The 22176-nt window shown below is 48.9% G+C and overlaps 1 protein-coding gene across 4 annotated transcripts in view; it reads left to right on the top strand.

Annotated features, from left to right (window-relative positions):
* WDR7 (WD repeat domain 7) overlaps positions 1–21674 on the top strand; it is a 143100-nt gene extending 121426 nt beyond the window's left edge. For all 4 annotated transcript variants that reach the window (XR_012657798.1, XM_075077464.1, XM_075077465.1 and 1 more), the window contains 3 exons: positions 17548–17652; positions 20308–20512; positions 20691–21674. Coding sequence is in view for 3 of the 4 variants with exons in the window: in XM_075077464.1 (XP_074933565.1) it covers positions 17548–17652; positions 20308–20511 (309 nt within the window). In the remaining variant the exon portion in view is untranslated. The remainder of the gene's footprint in view (positions 1–17547; positions 17653–20307; positions 20513–20690) is intronic.
* The last annotated feature ends 502 nt before the right edge of the window (positions 21675–22176 follow it).

Genomic DNA, 22176 nt, shown 5'->3' with positions numbered 1-22176 from the left:
AGCTTCAACTACATCAGGTTGCTCAGAGCCCCGTCCAGCCTGGCCTTGAGTGTTCCCGGGGATGGGGCATCTCCCACCTCTCTGGGAAACCTGGGCCAGGGCTTCACCACCCTCATGGTAAAATAAGTCTTCATTATGCCTAGTCTGAATCTACCCTCTATTAGATTAAACCATTCCCCCTTGGTCTGTCGCTGCAGGCCCTGCTATCAAGTCTGTCCCCACCCTTCCCACAGCCCCCCTTTAAGCCCTGGGAGGCCGCAATAAGGTCTCCCCGCAGCCTTCTCTCCCCCAGGCTGAACAACCCCAGCTCTCCCAGCCCGGCCTCGCAGCAGAGGGGCTCCAGCCCCCGGAGCATTTCTGTGCCCCCTCTGGCCCTGCTCCAACAGCCCCGTGTCTGTCCCGTGCTGAGGAGCGCCGAGCTGGAGGCGGCGCTGCAGGGGGGTCTCACAGAGCGGGGCAGAGGGGCAGGACCCCCTCCCTCGCCCTGCTGCCCGCGCTGGGGGAGGCAGCCCAGGGCACGGCTGGGGGTCTGGGCTGCGAGCGCACATTGCTGGCTCGTGTCCTGCTTTTCACCCCCAGCACCCCCGAGTCCTTCTCGGCGGGGCTGCTCTCAATCAGTCTTCAGTCTTGCATATCAGTTCTGGTTTTGCCAGGAAATAGACATTATCATTTTAGTCCTCCAGTGTCTTCACGTCCCTCTTAGAGGTTGAGACTGAGATCTTGAATTGGGCTCAACCATGCAACGGGAACTTGGTGTAGGAAGGGGACCACAGATTGGGTGTTCTGACGGTAACTTCTGGATTGAAATGCAGATATATTCTGAACTGATTGTTGGTTTTACATCAGTTTTCATGGCCTGATAAGCCTGAGGAGTTAATGCCCTAGAGGTATTTTTTTCTTTTCTGGAGGTTTACGACCAATTTTTCAGTGATAATGCTGAAAGGTATGGCCAGATCCCACAGTTTGTTGAAGTTTTACGAAGGTGACCCAGCTGTCTAATCAAAATGCCAGGCAGTTTTTGTGTGACTTGCTCAGTCTGACCAGCAGTGAACTTCCACAGTTGTCCCGAATGCTGAGAAAGCTGGTCAGAGCGGTGGGGCTCATGCGTTTTGGGGTTTTTTTTAAGGTAGTAAATATAAACACAGCGTTAACTTTGTGCTTATGTGTGGTTTGTCTGGTGCCCTTTCTCTTTCCGTGCTCTACCTAAGCACTGTTCCAGCCCAGAAAATGAGAGATGCACATTCTTTCGAAACTCCCATTCTGCTTGTTGATGTGACTTTTGACAGATTTCCTCAGATTTCTTTCTACAGAAACTGGTGGGTAGCTGAAAGGGAAAATGTACGGCTGAATCACCTCTCCATTCTTCACAGGGAGGTTTTATTCCGGTTGCAGATTACTCATGCTATGCTCAAAAATGAAAACCCCAGTACGAAATGTTTACAACCTCATTCTGTTCCTTAATTCTATTTTGAAAAGAAATTATCACAAGAAAAGGACTGAATAAGAATAACAACTTTAACAGAAGGGCTGCTATGCTATTTGCCTAAGGCATGTATATTTTTGTGCTTTTTCTTCCTTTATCTGCATGATCTCATCCCGCTTTTATTCTGGATAGCGGAAAGCTGCCTCCATTTAAACAGACAAACACTTGCTGGCAGTTTTCCTCTTGCTCCTGTTCGGTTTTATGCACAGGTTGTCCTTTCTAGGCTGACCTTGTACTGGTAGAGCTTTAGGACCGAGCGTGGTTCTGCCTTCTTGGAAGACAGCGGGGGGTGTATAGAAATCCCCGGAACAGGTTTGCCGTGGTCTGCGGCCGCTGACCTGCTCGGCACCGGGGGGACGTCTGACGGCACGACGGTGCCGTCCGCTTCAGCCGAGTGATGCCGGCAGGGTTCTGAGCAGTCCGAGCTTTCAACTGTATGCAGAGCTGCCTTTAACTGACTCATAGTTATCAGGTATTGCAGTTTATCAGCTGCACAGAAAAAGGTTGAGGTTTCATCAAAAACTTCCATCCTCACAACCTGTCGACCACAATTTGATGATGATTATTGATTATTTCACAGCCTTTCACTCACTCTAGCACTGCGGCCAGCCTTGATATACAGATAGGGCTGCAGTCCAGCTAAAATAAGACTCCATCTTGATAATGGGCCGAGATGAGATACTGTTATTTGATAAAGATAATTGATGTTTCACAGTGAATTGGAAAACAGTTCTGAGTGCGGCAGATCTGTGGCTGCTCCATCTGCAAATGTGGCCTTTGTTTACAAAACACAGCAGAAGCCATGCCACTAGACCTCTCGGCCCCGGTGCTCTGCGCGACACGCGCCCTTGCGGCAGGGCTGGCGATTTTTAACCAAAAATAGAACACACTGAGAAGCACGGTTTGTAATTTTGCAGTCGCGATGAAGTTTCTCGAAGGTGCGCGTAGCTCAGCGTGCTTCTGCCGAGACCCCCTGGAGATCTCGTTTCTTCAGCTTGGGATGCGCTTGGTAATTTATTTCCAGTGAGCTGGTTTTTTGGCTTGTTTGGTTTTTTTGGGGGGGGGGGGGGAGGGGGGTTGGTTTGGATTTTTTTAGTATTTATACATGGCGTTTGAACTAGGCAAAAAGCTACTTCAAAAAGCTGGGATTTGTCAAGGGAAAAGAAGGCCTAGTGTACGTCTAGATTCCTTCATTGTCCTGAAGGTTTAGCTCATTAATTTAAAACACAGTGCACGCTTGTGTTTGGCACCAGCCTGCACCTTTGCTGGCCACGCGTGTGCAGCCCCCGGTTTTGAATTGATTACGGTATCGCTCGTTGCAAGTTCCGTTCTCCCAAGTTCTTTTAGTCCTATTATAACCTTTGTAGCCTCTAATTAAGCAATAGGAGATGGCAGGGAACGGGGTTATCATGAGCTAATGACACCCCAAGTGTGCTGCGTGGCACAAGGTTCATCTGTGCGCCGCTAATCCTCTGGGGGAGTGATTATCTAATGATAAACGTGCCACACGGCAGCCCGGTGATGCCGCCGCGTCGTGCTGCTGCCGCTGCCAGCGTGGCTGAATTACGCTTCCGATTCCACGCGCCATTGTCCTCCTTGATTGTACAAAGTGGCAGGTTTGAGGTTTTCTGAAGTGACTTACTGCGCAAAGTCATGCGTTTCTTTCCTTTTTTTTTTTTTTTAAAAAAAAAGAAATATATTTAAGAATATGCGACTCCAAAAAAATGCATAGTAATTTTTGCTGGGCTACAAGCAGCCTCAGCAGGGCGAGTGCAACTGAAGGTTCGCGTTAAATTCAAACCAAATAACTCACATTTTGCATAAGATTGTAAATTATCATCAACACGCAATTGAAACTCCTTTCTTTAGAGGCGCATTGCTACCAAAAAAGAATGATACTTTCCTACGCTTTTTTCAAATTGAGCACTAAATCAGCGTTATCAGACTGTAGAGACATATTTCAGGTATAACTGGGTTTTAGGATACATGATTGTCATTGACTTTGGACTGAAGGGGAAATATTAATGTCTGAAAGTTGCTTAGTAATATGTTGCTCATCAGAGTCTCTAGCGCTATTTTATAGCCAAAACAGATTTAGTGGCGTTATTCATTAATGATAATCATGATAATCCATAAGCATTAACTCGCCTGCATTCTTCTGGGAGGCCTTTCCTCGTTGTGCGGGTGAGCAGCAGGCATTTCACCCGGCCTGGGAAGGAATCCACCGCAGAGCGGTCCGTGAGATCCGGCATGAGGCTTTCAAGGAGCTTTCTCGCTGTCTGTACGTGAAGCCCAGAAACTTGGGAATGGGGTGATTATCTCTGTTTAAAGTTATGTCAGGTAAATTCTTGCTGGGTGACAAGAGTCCGGTCCAGAATCCCCCAATTAACCCGTGCATACAAGCTATCCGGTAACTTTTCCTTCAGAAATGTGTTTGGGTAGACAATGAGAGGCTGGCCCTTACAGAGTCACTAACGAAAGACTTCAGCTAAAACATGAGAACTGAAGCTGCTGCCCGTTTCTGGGCCCCTTACCAGTGTAGGAGGCGAGGCCTTTGTCAGGAGATGCATCTTCTGTTTTCCCACCAAGAGGGCTCAAACCGAAGGGGCCTGTGAATCGTCTGGGAAAATATCAGTCCACCTCCAGTACTGTTCTCATGTTTTAGGGGATTTTACTGTTGACTTCAGCCTGGGTAATTCACGCGCCTGCCTGTGTGTTCCTGGCGGCTCCAGTCTTGGAAGCAGGGAGAATTCCGTCTGAAAAGAGAAACTCTTCGCCGGCATTGAGCTATAGGTGATGCAGGAATGTATACGTGCCTGTTTCTTTTGAGGCTTAATTACAGTTTGTCTCCTGTAAAGAAACCTGCTGAAGCCGATGTCGTTGCTGTTGCCGATACAGTTGTGGGCGCACCGAGGGGTTCCTGGGGTCTGGGCACGAGCTGGGACTCGCAGTCAGGTCCGCGTTCCCTGCGGATGGAGAACGGCTTGGTAGAACAGCACACAGTATAGCCAAGAAAGCTGTAAAATATTCTATTTTTGTTGATGAAATCGTTGTTTCCGTCATAGATATTTGGAACTGCATTTCACAGAGCTACGTGTAACTGATACTGAAGTGAGCCGTGCCTAGCGTAAACCTGCTGTACCCTGTAGTCCCGGCTGCGTAAGGGGCTTGTCACGAAGACAAATGGCTCGTTTAGCTGAGCGCTATCTCATTCTTTAGAGGCCTTCCTCCGTAAGCGCTCCCTTACCGCGGCGCTTGCTGCTGCCCGGGCAGGTTTCCGTGGCGAGAGCGGCCGGTGCAGGATGCGAGGCCGGGGGAGCCCGCGGTCCCCGCAGCGGGAGCGCTGCCCTGGGCATTGCTGCTTCGGCAGCCCCAGCGCGCTCCCACGGGAGGCGTCTGCAGATGGTGCAGATACCAGCTTTTGTACATAAAAACGCTGTGATTTTCACTGGAAGAGTGAAGAGAAGCCCGAGTTTTGGCTCGGTTTATTTTAAAGCAAAAGCTGCTTTCAGACATCAGCTACAATCAATACTGCTTGGTCCGGGGTACTCTATATGGCTCACTGCAGAATTCAGGTCGGAGCTTCGGTAATTGAATTGTGCAGAGTTTTATTTTATTTTATTGCAGTGCCTGGATGCCTTTGCAAATTTTTATTCTTGCATAAGGCAGAAAATTATTTCATATTATGTTTGGAATGAATAGTTGCTGATGTCTGATGGCTTCTTTTAGTTAAGTCTGATTACTGACTAAAAAGCACAGTTCTCAAATACAGTATGATAAAGGTAGAAAAAGAAAGACAGCTCTCCTGCAATCTGAACCCATAAGTGCATTTACTGACACTGTCACACCGACAAGTTCAGATGAGGCAGCAAAACTTGTTAGTAGAAAAAACGCATCCTCAAACTGCAGATAAAAGAGCATCACTGAGTATAATCTTTTAATTTCATCGGCCAAAATCCTTTTCTCACTGGAGGCAGGAAGGGAAGGGAGGCCATTAGGCTGCTGCGCGAATGCCGCCGTGCTGTCCTCCAGGCACGCAGCACACGCGCGAGCGCGCTTAGTGCGGCACGTTTCTGCTCTAAAGCTACCGCGTTGCGCCCCGTCTGCGGTGCAGCCGCCGCGGCGAGGGCCGAGGGGGGCTGGCGGCGGTGCCTCCTGCTTGCTTCTGCTCAGAGTCCGCAGCGGCGAAGCCCACGAGGGAAGACCCACCGTAACGTAACACAAGGCGGTGGTAGGTGCACCGCTGGCACGTGGGGCGGGAGCGAAGGGGACACGCTTGGGCTGCACCAGGACTTAACCCTGCTTGCATTTTCCTGTCCTCATTGATACAGACGCAAGCCTCCTCGCCCTTTGGTGGTTGTGGCACCGTATTTCCAGAGCAAGACAGCCTCGAGCAGAAGGGAGGCGGCGTGCTGTCCTCTGCATGACTGACCCCTTTCCCTACGGGCCGCAGTAGCTTTACCCCCGTTTTCTAAACACGCCTGATAACACAGTTGAGGGATTTTATTCATTTCATCTTACCAAGAAATGGTCTTATCCCACCACCAGCAAATCCTAGCGACATTAGGGGTGCAATAACAAAATAGCCACTTTTTCTCAGGTTTCTCAAATGTAATTCAAAAGCAGTGTTTAATTACGCCCAGTCGGTTAGCTGGGGAAACGTGGCAGTGTATTTTATGAGGGTACGCTGCGCAGATACGCTCCTACACAGGTGGCTGGTGGGAATTTAGCCAAGGTGTGAATTTACAGCACGCTGACTCCCCTGCATTAACTCTCCACTTGGATATTGTTGATCTGCACCAAATCTGCCTCTGTGCATCGCAGATAAATCTACTTTGCACATATAAATATAGGCTTCGAGCTGCAAGTAACAAATGCAGAGCGAAAGTCCCCACGTACAGCCTAGTGAGCGCACTATAAATTCATACTGCAGTCCGCTCCAACTTCCCAGCCTCAGTGGGCTAAGTAGGGAGGCCTCGGGAATCGCTAAATTTGCTTTTTAGGTCATGCTGATCAGCAATGCTGGTTTGCTAAAACACAGGGTATTTTTCTTTCTGTACTTTTTTCTCGTTGGTTTGGAGACTGGTTCAAAGGAGCTTGCCTGCTCTGCAGGTAGAGGAGCATCTTGCTGGAGGTGGGAAGGCAGGGGTGGATGCCAAGTGAGGACTGAGAGTCCAAGAGCAGAAGTCAGGACTGCTCTTTAATAATCAAAGTGAGTAAAAATTAAATAAAAAATTGATGCAACTACAGCTTTCTATAACTGTACTTAACTCTTAACTTAAACTATAACTTAACTCTTATGCCTCGGCCAGCAGCGTAATCCATGCCACTAAGGGTTTTTTCCTTTTTTTGAAGTGGCACGATTCAGTATACAAAAGTCAAATAGACTGGAGGAAGGGGTTAAACTTCCTGAGCAGCCTCGGTGGCCACAAGCCCCCTGCTGAGTTACGGATTCATGGCAGCACTGAGTTTGTATCGTTCCTGGGAGCCGTGACCAGAAAGGAGGTATGCAGATTTTGTACTGAGCCCTGTAAAGAAAATTAAGTTTCTCTGTATCTAAAATTGTCTCTAATTTAGCTGTTACTTCCTAGTCAGACGCTATTTCCCACACAAAAAGTGGCCTCGGTCGCCTTTTTTCCCCTCTATAAAAAGATTTTTTTTCTTCAGGAGAAGAGGCATCTTTTAGGAGGCCTGGGGGTGTTGGGTTGGCGTTGGACTTGATGATCCTGCAGGTCTTTTCCAGCCTTAATGATTCTGTGAATGTGTGATTCAGGCGCTGCTAAAGCAGTTTCCGGGAGCCGTCCAGGGAACTATCCAGCTGGGAAGGGGAATAAGGAGGGGTGGTTGGTTTTTTTTTTTTACATTGTTTTTCTAACTTTCATAGGAAATAATTTCTCAGCGATGCCATGTCTGTTGAAGAGAGAACCCCTAGGTTGCCCCACGCAGATTTGGCAGCGTGTAGCCAGATGAATTGTTGTCAGCCACCTCCATGTGCAAGAACTGTCATCCTTTTTCCTAAAGGACTGTCGCTTCCTTTAAAGCTGAAACAAGAGTGCAGGCAAATACCTTTTAAAAACAAAATGTAAGTCCAATGTTAACTCACAAGCTTGCAAAATCACATTTAATTTATATTCCATTTTTGAAGTGTCAATAGAGCTCTAATACGCATTAAATGGTGATGCTCAAAGCTGGGTTCTCCCTTTAGGGTTGCCCGTGGCCAACAAGCACCTATTTGAAGGCGACTCTCTCGCTGTAGATGTACAGAACTGTTTAAAACCATGTTGCGAATACATTTTTTTTTTTTAACTGACCTATTTCTCCGATGTAGACATGACCTTTGAATGTATTTTTGCTTTCGGGGGTTTGTTCTCTGTTAGGGAAAAACACAGTCCTGAACTCTGGCTTTGTGCCCGACTGCTCTCGGCTTTGCTTTTCGCATCCGCGAGTGCAAGACCTACGGGCGTCCGGGCACGGGGGAGGGCTGGAATCCCGGCAGAGCGGGGGCTCGGTGAGACCTGCGGAAGCCAACGGAGGGCCCTGCTGCCAGGGCTGCGTTTGCGGGAGGCGTCGAGACACCTGCTGTGATTCAGCCCCAGCGTTGCTGCGAGAGGCTGCCCAGTGGCCTTTCAGCTGTGGGTAGCGAGGGACTTAGAAAATCTGCGACAAAACTGAAGCCTTCAATCTGGGTATCGAAGTACATTTCGGAAGGAATTGAAACAATTAATGCAAAGCCAGGAAAATCTGCATCCCTAACATATTTAATAACTCATAATCAGAAAAATATGTGACTGCGTTGTCTCTTACACTTTGTCAGTGATCCAGTAATTATTGATCATTAGTTTGTTTTAAGATCTTATAGCCGTACAATGACATACAATGCTCCAGGTTTTATTACCATTATCACAAATGCATTTTCTTAAAATTCAGAGCAGTTGTGTGAATTGAGTGGCCCTGATACTATCCACGGGGTTTCTGAACACCCAGATGCGTTTTGAACGCAAGGCCCAGAGCACTTGACCCTCTCCCCCATCCCAGCCGTTGTTTAGGAGCAATCTGATTGCAAAATGGCCCAGTGTCCTGGTGGAGATCACTGCGTGGGCATGTCTGCACAGGGGGGCTGGCCAGTGTTCCCAGTTCAGTAAGGTGGGTCTCAAAAGAAGCATAAATAATTAAAAAAAAAAAAAAAATCTAAAAGCTGCCGTGTTTTTCAAACGCAGTGACGCTGCATCGCTAAGTGTACCGTCGTACACAAACTACTTGTAAGAAGGACTTAGACTTGTAAGCAAATGTTCTCCAAAGATTTTAAAATTGAGGGCTGTGATTTCCAAGTTTCCACTTGTTTTGATAATCCTGATGCTGAAGCTTGTGACCCTTGGAAGAGGGTGCGAGTGGTAACCATGGAAAGAACAAGCAGCACCGAGGGGTTCTGCAGCAGGTGACGGTTTGCCCAGGAACCGCTGAAGATGTGGAAATACAGCCGGGGCTGATTAGAAAATTAGAGCGAGGAGCAGCAAGGATCGGAAGTCTGGCTGCAAAAATGACAGCAGAGTTGCTTTCCCAGAGTCCGCAAGGCAGAAGACGCTTCTAGAAGGATAATTAAGTCCCCAAACCCCACCGTCCTGGCGGGAAACACTGATCTCGTTAGCTTTTCCGCCGCCATTGGAGTTGCGGAATGCTTCTCTTTAAAGTCTCGGGTCACTTGGGAATTATGGATTTGTGCGTTTTGCAAGCGCATCAAAGCTGTGAAGTCAAAGGTTAAAAAATGATCTGGTGCTCCAGATATGACTGTGACGTTGTTCTGACTAGTTTTCTTTAAAACTTGGGTAAGTAAAGCTGGAGCTGAAAGGGAAGAGCTGAATCTGAACAGAACTGTTTGAGGACGAGTGCTTCTCGCTGTGCCAAAAATCCCACAGCTCTCATGGTTTCAGCTCCGCTGACGCAGCTTAGAGCGAATTTTAGCCAAAGGGTACCTTGGCAAAACGCGCTTTGCCCGGAAGGAGCGGGAGACTCACGGGAACGTGGTGCCTGGCCGCAAATCTCACGGCAGTTGCTTGAACAGGCCAGGCGCAAAGCTGGGATTGCTGCGGCCACATCTAGCTCGTCACTGGCGACGTTTTAGGGGTTGGGAACGCTTTGCGCTCCGGCCGCGACGTACTCCGGTTGTCGGCTGTCGGAAGCCAGCGCGTGGGCAGCTGAAGCGCGGATTTCCCATCGGTTTAACTCCTACGATTAAGAATTATTATTATGTTTCGCTAGCAGTAACTACGCAGGAAGAGGGGATGCTCCAGGTGCTCCCGTCTCCTGTTAACTCACTGTAGGGCAGCATTTCTTTCTGAGTCTAGTTAGAATTTTTAATAGCTTTTTCTTTCAATAGGGTCTGACTTTTAATGAAAATTATGAGGTTTTGACAAATGGTATCTGTAAGAGAGCACGTTCTCTTGTCGCTGGCTGGGGCTGTGAGCTGTACCGCGTTGTCTAGGTGACAATTTATTTCTTCACCTGGGTTTCTTACGTTTAAAAAAGCCCGTTGTATGAACTCGCTTGTTTCGGTACAGTTCGCTGGTAAGAGTTGAATCAAACTTGGCTGTTTGCTAGGACAAGAACGTCGCCTGTCCCATCAGCTCCTCCAATCTGTTCTGATAATACTTATTTTCACTCTCACTTTTAAAAATCACGAATCGCGCCCGAGTTGTGTAGCCAGAACCCGTCGTTCTGCGCAGTTCCCGTCCGTGGGCTGCGCGTTCTCCCGCGGCTCAGTAGCGGAGCTGAGCGGGTCTCGCTTGGAGCGCCCGCCCTGCGGCGGCCCGAGCTGGGGGCGCGCGGGGGTCGGGGCACCGGTGGGCTCCACGTGCTTCCTTCCTTCTGCCAGAGCCATTAAAAAGAACGAGTATTGGTCCCTAAGGCCTTCAGGTAGTCACTGAATGAACTCACTTTGTTGCCTTTGGAATTGGAGACCCACCAAATTCATTTTTTAAGGAGTTTCTCGCGCTCCTACCCTTGCCTCCCTCCTCGCGGCGCTCCGCTGCGATGCAGCCTCAGGTCAGCCTTACACCACGCTGCTAGGATTGCTGTCGTGTATCGTGCTTTAATTTTGTCTTTCTAACACTTTATACAGCCCTTCCCATTAAGGATATGATTTGCATTTTGATAGTTGGTTAGATAAAGTCCGTGTAATAAATGGTAAATCTGGTCTGTGCTGGGATTTTTTCGGGGAGCGTTCAATGTCTCTTCTCCCCGTAAAGCGCTCTCTGGCGCTGGGATGTCAGCCCAAACGTCCTCGCTGCCGTAATATCGGCCTCGAGGGATTTGTGGTTCAAGATCTAAAGCTTTACAGGGCTTCCCAGCAGTGAGCGTGCGCAAATCCAGAGTGATCGTCCAGTACGAGCTCCTGTCTAGATTCCTGTCTGTAGCTGGTGGGGTGCCTTTACACAAACTGCTTGTAGTTATTATTAAACCCCTTTGGGAAGGGATTTAAATCAGTTCTTTTTGTGACAAAGTACTATTAAAAAACTGAAAAAATATTAAGCACTCTCTTCTTTCATTTTCATTGGGAAGAATATCCTAATCAGACTCAGAATTCGTATTTTAAATTCTTTTCCTAGAAGTTAAAGCGTAAAGCTTAGCCGATGAGCTGTCGAAACCCCTTTTAAAACGGTCATTGTCAAGGAGAGGCGGATTTCGTTAACGGTACCAAGCTGTCTAACACACCCAGATATTGTGAGGCTACATTACAGCATTATGAACCTTTAAATAAAGTGATAAAGTAAATAAAATTTAAATAAAGTAGATAAAGCAGTAGTTTCGCAGAGGGCAGAAACCACTGCTGATGTTACGGAGCGGCTGGCTGATGCGTTCGGGGGCAGTTGATCGCCGTATGGGTTTTGATGGTCCCCGTGGCAGTGGTGCACTGACAGGTACGTTCCTGCAGCGGGAGCGAACGGCACGCGTTTGGGCACGTGGGGCGCTTGGAAGGCGGGCGGGGTCGATTTTCGGGGGCCCACGCGCACACTTCCATTACAGCGTCGGTTTCGGGGAAGAGGCGGCCGGTTCTGGGCTCTTGGGTGCGGCGGCGTGGTTTGGGGCGGGAGCCGTGCACCTTGGCGACGGCTCGAACCATCCCGTAACGCTTGGGTGGCCGCAGCTGTCATCTCGGTTTTTTTCTGGATTAAGTTTGGTCGAGAAAGAAGCTGCCTCATTTTCTGCTTGTCATTTGCCCGGGAAGTAAAAGCAAATTGTAATGAGGGGACTCGCAGCAGGAGAACCTCCTAACAAATGAGAGGCATATATTGACTGACAGCCGGCCTGCCGCTCCTCTGATAAATGTATTTTTATACTCGGCCGTTCAAGGGCACTTTCTACCCCCGCTGAATGCTGCCTGTCCGGTCACGCGCGGCACATTTGAATACCGAGTAATTGTAATGGCCGATGCAAAATTGTATTACTGTACGGTTAAAAATTAAGTTATATGTTTTATTACGTTAAAAAAATGTAATACATGCGCTTTGGCTTTATCTCGATATTACTGAGAAGCCACTTGAAGGGCAGGAAGAAAATTGATTTAAAGACGCAGATATACTCTTTTTGTCAGTACGGTCCTGAAATTTTTACTGCAATTGTTAGTATTCCTGGAACTAACATAGAAATTAAATTATTAAAGATACGGAAACTGTTTTAAGTTAATAGTATTTTAGATATTTCCACTAAATTGCTTGGAAAGTCGGGATTTATTTTTTAAAGCGTTCATAAAAATCTCTGAAGGGCCATCTTGAAAGAATTTACTTTTGCTATGAAAAATGAGATCGCATTTCAGGTATCTTTTCGGGTGAAGCCGTTTAGTTTTGTATAGCTGCATTTTTATAAAACCCAAAGGCTGAGGACGCCCTGGCCCTGCCTCGCCGCCCCGCCGCCGGCCGTGCCCGGAGCCCAGCGTGGTGGCCGGGGGCGCCTGGCCGTGGCGAGGCCGCGACGTGGCTTGGCGGGTCCACCCGGTGCGGGCGGCTGTAAACAAGGGCCTTTCCTTCTTTTCTTAAACACAGAGATTAGTGTATGTACTTTGCGTTATTCAAGACTGTTAAGCGTAGGATTTTTAAGTTTCGTATTATCCAGAATCGATCGTATTTGTATAAAAAAAAGAATTAAAATAGAGTGAAAAGTTACACAAATCCTACCGGGGGCCGCGAGTAGATGGTCTGCTACGTTTAAACCTGCGTTTAGTGTGGCCCTCGGTGGGCTGGGTCCCTGTGATTCCCGTGCCTGCCGCAGTGCGCCTGCGCTGGTCATCTCCTGGAGAACGAGGGCGGTAGCTCCCAGGAACCTTTCCACTGCAGGTTATTATTAAAGAGGCTCAGCTATAGCAACCGCTGCTGGAAACGAAAGGTCAGGAGCGCAACGGCGAACGGGGGCATCTACCATCTGCTGGCAGTCCCTGCTTCCCGCTCCGCTGTGGGTACCGGTCTCACGCGCACGTGTTCCGAAAATAACGTAAAATTGTCACGTGAAAAATGCACGTGTGACATGAAGAGCCGTAGAGCAGCAGAGGCTGGGAGCCCAGGAAGGAGTGCTGCTGCAAACAAAGGTGAGATTCACAATCTCTGAAGAAAAAGGGAAAACGGGCCTGGGCACGGTACGTGGCAGACCGGCAGAGGTGCTGCTAATCTCGCGTGGCCGAAGGGAGCGCAGGCGCTGCGGGGGTCGCGTTCCCCTTTGCCGCCGTCGCCATCAGTGTTTATATCGATATATTCACTTCGTGGGTCTGCCGTTTTACCGTTACCATTACCATTACCTCAAAGGCTGATATTTATTCTTCTGGCCAGTTTGGGCTATATATATGTTCTGCAGGATTTTGCACCTGGTGTTAGCATTAAAATCCAGCTTCTGATTTTTAATTTTAAAAAAAAAAAAAGGAAACTTTAGTTTGCGTGGTGTGGAGTCGCTCGGTGCGGGCTGCTGCCGGAGGACCTCAGAGACGCGTGTGCCTGTCAGTAAAGCACTGCTTACTAACCCGGTGGTTCTTTGTGGCTCGTTTCGAAGGACAGCAGGTCTGTCAGACCTAGCTGTATTTATTAAGATCTATTCTAAAAGTGCATTATTTTTTATTTAGTTTGGGGGAGAAGTAGAGGAAGAGTTACTTTTTTCCAATAGTGCCATCAGCACCAATGATTTTCAACTTAACATTGCAGTTGCTAACCGTCTTCTATTAAGTTTTGCGATTTATTTATGTCCTTGTATGAAGTTGCGTTGGCGCCTGCTTTCTGGAGAACGCTTCTGGGTGGCTGCCGTGGCAGGTCACCCCAGCTCGGCTGCTGGAGTTGCCCGTGAAATCGCTGCCAGTGGCTCCTCGCTGAGCCACGGAGGAGCTACGGAATCGCCGCCTCCTTAATTTTCAAATAACCGTTCCTCGCCCAGAGGCGGTTTGTGTCCCATGCAAGAGTTGGAGCTGATATTTTCCTACTGCTCCACGCCAAAAGCAGGCACGGCGTTTTAAGGGTATCGCGTAGCCGTGGCGGACCCCGGCTCTTGCACGTCTTTCACGTGGTGGGTAGGGGAAGGGCCGAGCTGCTGGGGATGCCTCAGGCACGCTGCTTCCTCAGCGGGTGATTTTTTTGTTTCAATTTAGTTAAGGTACCCCTAGACATCGGGGATATAAATATCTAATAATAAGGGTGGTAAAATATTAGTATGTCTCTGCAGCAGCACATAAGTTACTTCATCAATTTAAAGCGTGCGTTTCAGTATATTTATGAAAATAAAATCGCTGCAGTGATACAGCGTTTATTTTTTATGTCACCTTTAACAGAATATTGCAGCTCAATGTAGAGTTTACCAAATATTGGACTTCGAATTAGGTTGTCATAGCTTCAGTATATCATGTGTTACAGGACAATGGCGGTGGCAGGTGCAGAAGTCAAATAGTCTCCCAGGAGCATCTTCCCATTAAAAAACAATTGCTTGGGCAGAGGGAAGCTGCAAACAGCTGCACGTTGTCCCACCGTCTCTGCCGCTCAGAATTAAGACTATTTCCAAGCCAGTATCGCAGGGACTTTTGCATACTTTTCACTCTCTGCTAACGTAACTGCTTGGGAGCCGAAAACTGCGCGTAGTAACTTGAAAGCAGTCCCCAAGAGCGCGTGTCTGGCAGGCGTCCTCTGCTGAGGCGTTACGGCTGTAACCCAGTAACGCAGCGTCCGGCACCGCGGCAGAGCGGTGCCAGCCCACGGAGCCGCAGCACCAAATCTGTGGGTGCAAGCGGAACATTTCGAATGAGCAGCAACAGTTTGGTCTTGTTACGCTCGCTCCTTGGCCTGGGAAAGACAAGATGAGCACTGTGAAGCGCACGTTTAGGTAGCGCACTAAAAAATAAATCTTGGCTTGAAAGGATTAGCATCAATTAGAGAAGCACTTCCTTTAAATAACAAAGCAGATTAATTCCCTTAAGGGTTGTACTTATTGGAACACATTTTCAGTAGTAAAAAGAGCAACAAGTGCGCTAGTACTATTGATTTTCTACCTTTGTATTACCAAAACATATTTTATTGACAAGTATTACTTGCTTGTTAAGTGCTAAAGAGTTTGATGGGTCTAAACATCAGATCGCCTAATTAATTGCCCTTTCAAACTTTCATCCTAAGCTGCAGTGATTACATTAAAGAGATAGGGTTGGGGTTCTGCTGGACTCCACTCACCTTTTACGTGACAAACAAGAAATAAATATGTCCGTGGGTTCTTGATATATAAGGCTAACTTTAGATGCAGCGTACCATTCCCAGCAGGTCTTCATCTTTTAGTGTCCCGGTGATGGGTACAGGAGCACTACTTTTGTTTTCGCAGCCTAATTTTATTCAATGACTCTTACAAGGCCTGTTTTCACACAGTTAAGCCCGGCCAATTTAAAGCTGGCACAGAGCCCCTTGATGCAGAAAGCGCTGCTATTGTGTATTTTTGAAGAAATACTTCTGATACCGGCCCTGGTGCTGACCGGAGCAGGGGGACCGGCTGCGGGAGGGGCTCTCGGGGTTGTACCGCTGGGGTATGAGTTGGGGAGGTAGGTGAGCTACCTGGGTTTGCCCATTTTAAGATCTCCAAAGCATTAGGGAAGACATAGCACACGCGAGTGTGTCTTGTGTAAAGCTTCCGTATGTTTTGCAGTTGTTAAACAGTAACCTCAGGTAATGAGTAAGAGCTTAGCAGTGGCTCTGATATGGAGTGAGTAAATTTTCAGTGTTTCTGACATACGTGTTTATATTGTTGGGTATTGTAAAAACCAGGTATTTCATGCTGGTGAGACCAGAGCTGTAAGCGTGACGCCCGAGCAGGCCGCGCGACTTGCCCGGCTGACGCAGCGATGGGCGGCACAGCCGGGTGGGGTGCTCATCCCCTGCCTTGCCTGCAAGGACCTGCCGTGGGGGTGCTGTGGGGGAGTGATGGTGGGTGGGGTACGTAACGTTAAATACCCGGAGCTAGGAGTCCATTACTTGCCATCAAAATTTAGCCAAGGCCGAAAGATGCGCATCAGGAAGGTGTGGCGCATGTCCATGCGTCTCTGGTGCACTGCGATGAGAAGTACGTGTTTCAAACCATAGCTCAAGCTCCAATCTGAGGAAATACTAGGTACCTTCCAGCTGTTGTATCACTTCTGGAAAAAAAAAAAACCCTTACGCTTCATCTACAATAGAAGGTTTGATCTTTTAATTACATTGATTACGGCAGTAATCTGAAGGATTTTAATTGCACCCTTCTTGTTGAATCAAGACCGGGCGTAAAGGATGCTCACTTGGTGGGCTTGCGAGGGGGCAGCTGGGCCTGCTTTGTCCGGGCGCTTCCACTCCCCAACTCCGGGATGCGCTCCGTGTAGGCGTACCTAGACCCTTCACGTGGCAACGCAAATATTGCCGTCGTTTGTCGGAGCAGAGAGGACTCTCCATGAAGCTGTTGTCCGTGCGCACAGTGGCGCGGCTGCAAAGGAAGACCCCGTGCGGCTGCGGGTGGACGGACCTAAGTCCATCGTCTGCCTCTCTTGGGGGGTTTTACAAAAACGTGACTATGTTCCTGTGCCCCCGGCGTGGGGTTGGCGGTCTCGTTACTGTTTCTGCGGCGTGAGTGCAGTAACTTGAGCCACCGTGGTGCCCCGCGGTGGGCCAGCGGGTGCTGGAGCGCCTGGGGGTGCAGCCGTGCCTGCTGCGCCGCTCTGCCCCCGGCCTTTCCGCGGCCTCTCGTGCTGGTGCCAGCGAGCCAGCTGAAAACGGGCGGCGCCCTGGATGGGGTGACGTTTCTGTAAAGACTGTTTATCGAGGCGGGGAGGTGGGTTTGTGCTTCTTACCGTTCCCTGCCCACCGCCAAGCCTGCTGGGGCTCCTAGGCATCCAATTTACAACCTCCTTCGGGGAGTGTAAGTATTAGATTTCTCAAAAATTCCCGTTAAAGACACATTTAAGTTCATATATCTGACAAATTGCTTTGGTTTAAAAACTGGACTTGGCAGGGAATATGTTCATATGATGATTTAATTCCGTTTTATTGGCTAAGCGGTTACTAGAACACTTTAAAAAATTGTCACGGTATTTAACGCTGAGAGGCGTGTGCTTAAGTCTCACCTGATAAGACATTTCACTGGTGTGCTTTCATGTTTTGGGTTGTCCGGAGGCATTTAAGTGCCCTGAGAAAAGGGCGTTCTCTGTGCTGAGCCAAAGTCCCTGCGTGCGGACTTGGGTTTCGTGCCGTTCCTTCAGGAGCGCAGGAGCAGCACGTGCCGCCGTCCTGTCCCCCCGAGCCGCGGGAACCAGCCTCTGCAAGAGAGCTTTGCGTTGCTCCTCAGGGGCACTTGCCGGCTGACACAGTGACAGTCAGAAAATGAGTGCTAGACCAGCATAAAATGCAGGTGGTTGTGAAGAGGTATTTCCACACAGTGTTTAATTTTTACCAATGGTAATGGTGTCCCTCAGTCTTCTGAAATAGGTTCCTAGAAGTTCACGTACTCCTCTGTGTGTGTTTGCTTAAAAGTCTGATGAGCATCATCGTGGTGACAGGTAGTGAATCTCCTACATTCCTGTTCTCTCCCCCTCTTGCCAGACCATCCACGGCCATAAAGGACCGATAACTGCAGTGGCGTTCGCCCCCGACGGCCGGTACCTCGCCACGTACTCCAATTCCGACAGCCACCTCTCCTTCTGGCAGGTAAGGACGCGTTACCACCCGCCTGTCTGCATGCACGTAGGTCACAGACCCACGTCTGGGACTTGCTTCCAGCATCGTTCGGTAGTGGCGTAATGCATAAGGCCATGCTGACAGCAGGGAAATCCCAGGAGTTAGGGCAGGGGTTGCATCCTCAGCACGGAGCTCTGTCGTTCACCAGCCCGCCCCGCCACGGGCCCCACGCTGCGCTCCCACCTTACCCCCACATCTGACCCCAAAGGGAGCATGCTCCTCCGCCTTCAGGCACTCGCGCGGGCAGGGACGGGGTGGCTCTTGGACTGGGCTTGGTCCTCCAGGCCCCAGCGCCTCTCGGCTGTGCAGCTCTTCCCTCGCCGGCCCTGCAGGCTTGCCGAGGCAGCTCGGCGTCCCTGTCACACGGGAACGCTCCTGTCACGGTTTCTGTTGAAGCCTTTCTTGCAGCTGTCCCTGGGCGAGGGGTGGGGCTGTTCGCCTGCATTCGGTATGTCGCTTCTGGGCAGTCCAGGAACGTTCTCAGATGACGTACTCAAACTTCTAACGTCAAATACGGAAGTTTGATACTGTAGTAATAGTTCAGTTTCACATATCTAAAATGCAGAGCGGTGTAGGACCCCCCTGGCTAGTTCTGCATGGGCCAGGGCAGCGGCTCCTCCCCAGCGCCTGTCCCCTTCCTACTGGTGGGGAGTGTTCTTCCCTAACTCCTGCAGCCCCGTCAATTCCAACAGAGTGGGCTTCGGGAACGTGTCTCCTTTTTATTTCTTTTAAGCTCGCTGCAAAGCTGTCAGGACAAGCACCGGTTCCCCGGGCCGCAGTGCCCGTGTCCCGGTGCTCCGCTCCAAGCCCGCGTGTCGTAGCGGCGGGGACTCCCGTGCGGAGCTGTCTGCCACTTCCCCAGTAACCCCAAAAGTGGGAAAGCTGACATGTGAACGATATAAAGAGGGTCTGAAACACACGGAGAAGCGGAGAGCCGGGCCACCATTTTGTGAAGTGTCTGGAGATTTATTTTCTTTAATATAGAAGCAATCTTTTCCTTTGTAATCTCATGTCAGTAGGAATATTTTTTGTCAGTTGTAGGCTGCTGCCTATGTTCCCCAAGCAGGATTTTTTCTTCCTTCAAATGGCTTTAGACTTAAAAAGTACATTATTTGGAAGGAACGGATCTGATCCAGCAATGTGCGCTATTGAAATCATCGGAGTCTTACAGTAATCAGGCTATAACACAGAACTCGGTATGCCCATAAGTACCAGTTATACTCCAACACACTTCCCTGCTTCCGTGTCATTCAGTACTTCTACAGGTGCCATAAAAAATCACTAAATTATTACCCGTCACTGTATTGTGCGCTTTCTGAAACAGTAAATGAGAACAGCAGGAATCGTCATCCATCAGTTACGTTTATTCAATTTAAGTGCTCAGGGAAAACCTGGAAAGCAATCAGGCCAGATCTTTTAGAATTGGCAGGGAAAAAAAGTCAGGCACGAGTTTTAAATTGTGGTCTGCCGTGCTCTTCCAGGTGTATAAATGTTCACGTTAAGGTGGCTTTTACATAAAGAGTTAAATATACCTACACGTTCCGTTTTAAAATGTGACCTCGTGCACTAGTGATTTTTCCCTTCTGTGTTCTATTTGGCACTATTATTAATGCAGGAAAATCAGTAACATTAGTCATCTTAAAAGGGTTATTACTCAAGATGATTTAAATTGTGAAAATGTCAGTGGTGCTTGCATGCTCCCTGCGAGAGATGCCATGATTTACACTCTCTGACACCGCTCTGCTGCCGAGAAGAGCCAGGAAAAAGTAATGGCTTGTACTTTGTACTGATCAGAATTCAGGATGTGGCATCAGCAATAACGCGCCTTAAATGTCCCGGGATTTGCCAAGGTTTCGTGGGGCACGTCTCAGGGATGCGGCCGGCCGGCCACCTGCTGATGGAGGTGCTGGGGCTGCAGCGCATGCAGATGGAAAGGCTCTCGAGAGTAAAGCAGCGTTTCAGACAGTGTAGGATTTGGTGTATCTCGGGGGGCTAGATCAGAGAATCTGATTTTTAAAACCATGGAGCTAGGCAAGATGCGTGAGCAAGAACTGGCCTGCTTCCCAAAGAGTAACGCAATGGATCTCTTCCGCATGGCCTCTTCATCTACCAGGCAACAAAAAAAACCTTGTTGTTGGGTTTTTTGTTTGTACCTATCATGACGACTGCTCTTTATTCTAGGTCTTCAGATCTAGTGGGTTTATGATTTTGATAAATAATATTCTAGCATCAATATAATCTTATTAATATTTCATGGTTTCTCCTTAAATCCTGGTTGTGTATGCCTATGCTTAGCGTCCCTTTAAAGATTGTCCCCAAGGAGGGCGGTAAGGTACGCCCACCGAGCTCACCAGGCCTTCCGTTGCGCCCAGTTGCGTTCCGTGGTCTCTGACCACCACCCAGACCACCCCGCGCATCCCCTGACCGCTCAGCGCCCCTTCCATTAAACACCCTTGCTTGGCCCAACTCTAAGAAAATTTTAATTAAGCCAGGTTTGAGACAGCCGCCGGTCCCGGGGACCGCAGGGGCGTTGACGTTTGAGAGGAGGTCCGGGCGCGCGTTGCGGGTGGTGACCCTCCCCAGGAGCCTGCGGGCAGGGCGGGTCACCCGCGGGTGTCTCTGCAGATGAACACCTCTCTCCTGGGGAGCATCGGCATGCTGAACTCCGCGCCCCAGCTCCGCTGCATCAAAACCTACCAGGTGCCCCCCGTGCAGCCAGCCTCGCCGGGCTCCCACAATGCCCTCAGGCTGGCACGGCTCATCTGGACCTCCAACCGAAACGTCATCCTCATGGCTCACGACGGCAAGGAGCATCGCTTTATGGTCTAGGGTAAATCCCCGCACTGGAAACCCATTTCTGTTTCAAAGTGCCTCTTAATTCTCCCTCCCTCCGTCCGTCTCCGCGCTGCTCACACAGGGCGCCCGCGCCGGTGCGTGCGGACCACCGGCGGGCTCCCGCCCGGCTCTGCGGGGCGGCTGCGCTCACACCGGCTGCTTTTCCCTTGCAGCCGGGAGGAGGAAGGCGGCGGCGCTGGGGAAGGTGCTCCTTGCGCGGTGCAGCAGAAGCGGGGGATCGATAACACTGTGACGGCGCTCCTCGGCCGCGGCAGCAGGAATCAAACCAGGCTTTGCAGCCAGGCTGAACCCGGCCCCTTCCTCGCTGGATGTCGACTTCACGCAGCAGCCCTTATTAAACACGTTTTTCCTTTGGAGACTCTCACAGAATCTCAGTGTTTACCAAAAAGGCTCATGTTTACATGTACTTTCTCCTAGTGACCACTGAATGATGGCGGGTGATGCGTCTTAGAGCTAGGCGCTCGGGGTTCTCGATGAGGGTCTCGTTGCCTCGGGTTGCAGAGGGATTGGGTTCTGGGGGGTGGACGGCCTGTGTTCTGATCCAAATGGGGTGTTTCCTCAGGCAAAGCCTCAGTTTTCAAGAGAATTGGAAGTGCTGCTGTGCCTAGTCACTGTTTGCTGTAGTCTGGAAGAAAGAATAATAGTCCATGTGTAAATAAATTTAAAAAGAAATCTCTTTAAGATGGAATAGCAAACTTGAAAAGGAGTATTTATATATAAAGGTGTTTTTTTGCTACCAATGCAGGTATTTATTTAAAAAAAAAAAAAAAAAAAAAGACAAAAAGCGTTTTCTTCCTGGGGCCGCTCCCATTTGTGCCGGGACGCGCCGGGCGGCGAGCGTGCTCCTGCGCCGGCCTCACCGGGGGACCGGGGAGAGGGCAGGCGGCACAAATGGCATCGGCGGGGAGCAATCCTGGCCGGAAAAGGGATGAAAAGTGTGTAGAAGGTAAGTTATTTGAAAGGATCTATTGAACCATTTTCTTCAGTAGGAATATTCCTGTGTAACGTTAGCTGTGACCGTGTTTCCTTCTTCTTACATATCTAATTTTGTGAAATATTTAATAGCGTGAAAGTATGCTGGTTTATGCTCACAGTAAAGAAAAAAAAAATCTATAAAATACTATTTTATTTAAACATATTGATGTATATGTTTGTATAGCTTTTTCTTTGCCGTTTCTGTCTGAAAAACTCACAGAACTAAGGCGGCTGGCTTTACATATTAAAGTAAAAATGGTACTTATAGAATCTTCCCTTCCCTGGAAAGGAATAAATGAATTTCTAAAATGGCTTCTAAATATAAAAAGCATTAATTTTTTTAGGTGGCCTGTGTAGTACGCTGTACATGGCAGTGAGATTTGCAGTCCAGAAGCTACATATCTGTTTGCTGTTCTAAAATAATTTAAAAAAATAAATTAAAAAGCAAGCAATTAAGACCATTAGGAATGTTTAACACAAACTGCCGTAAAGTTTAATCTTTTCTCTGGCGGGAATGTAGTGTATAGTGGAGAATCTGTAGTAGAAATCAGGGTCTTTTCTAAGTGAAGTAATGCGACGTGCATGTACATTGTGTTTATACGGATATCTGTGTAACCGTGGGGACCCAAACTAAAAGGAGAGCTAACAGATACTTTTCATCCG

Source organism: Phalacrocorax aristotelis, chromosome W, assembly GCF_949628215.1.
Source record: "Phalacrocorax aristotelis chromosome W, bGulAri2.1, whole genome shotgun sequence".
NCBI lineage: Eukaryota > Metazoa > Chordata > Aves > Suliformes > Phalacrocoracidae > Phalacrocorax > Phalacrocorax aristotelis.
The sequence above is the reverse complement of the archived record's forward strand: the minus strand, read 5'-3'. Positions and strand labels throughout refer to the sequence as shown.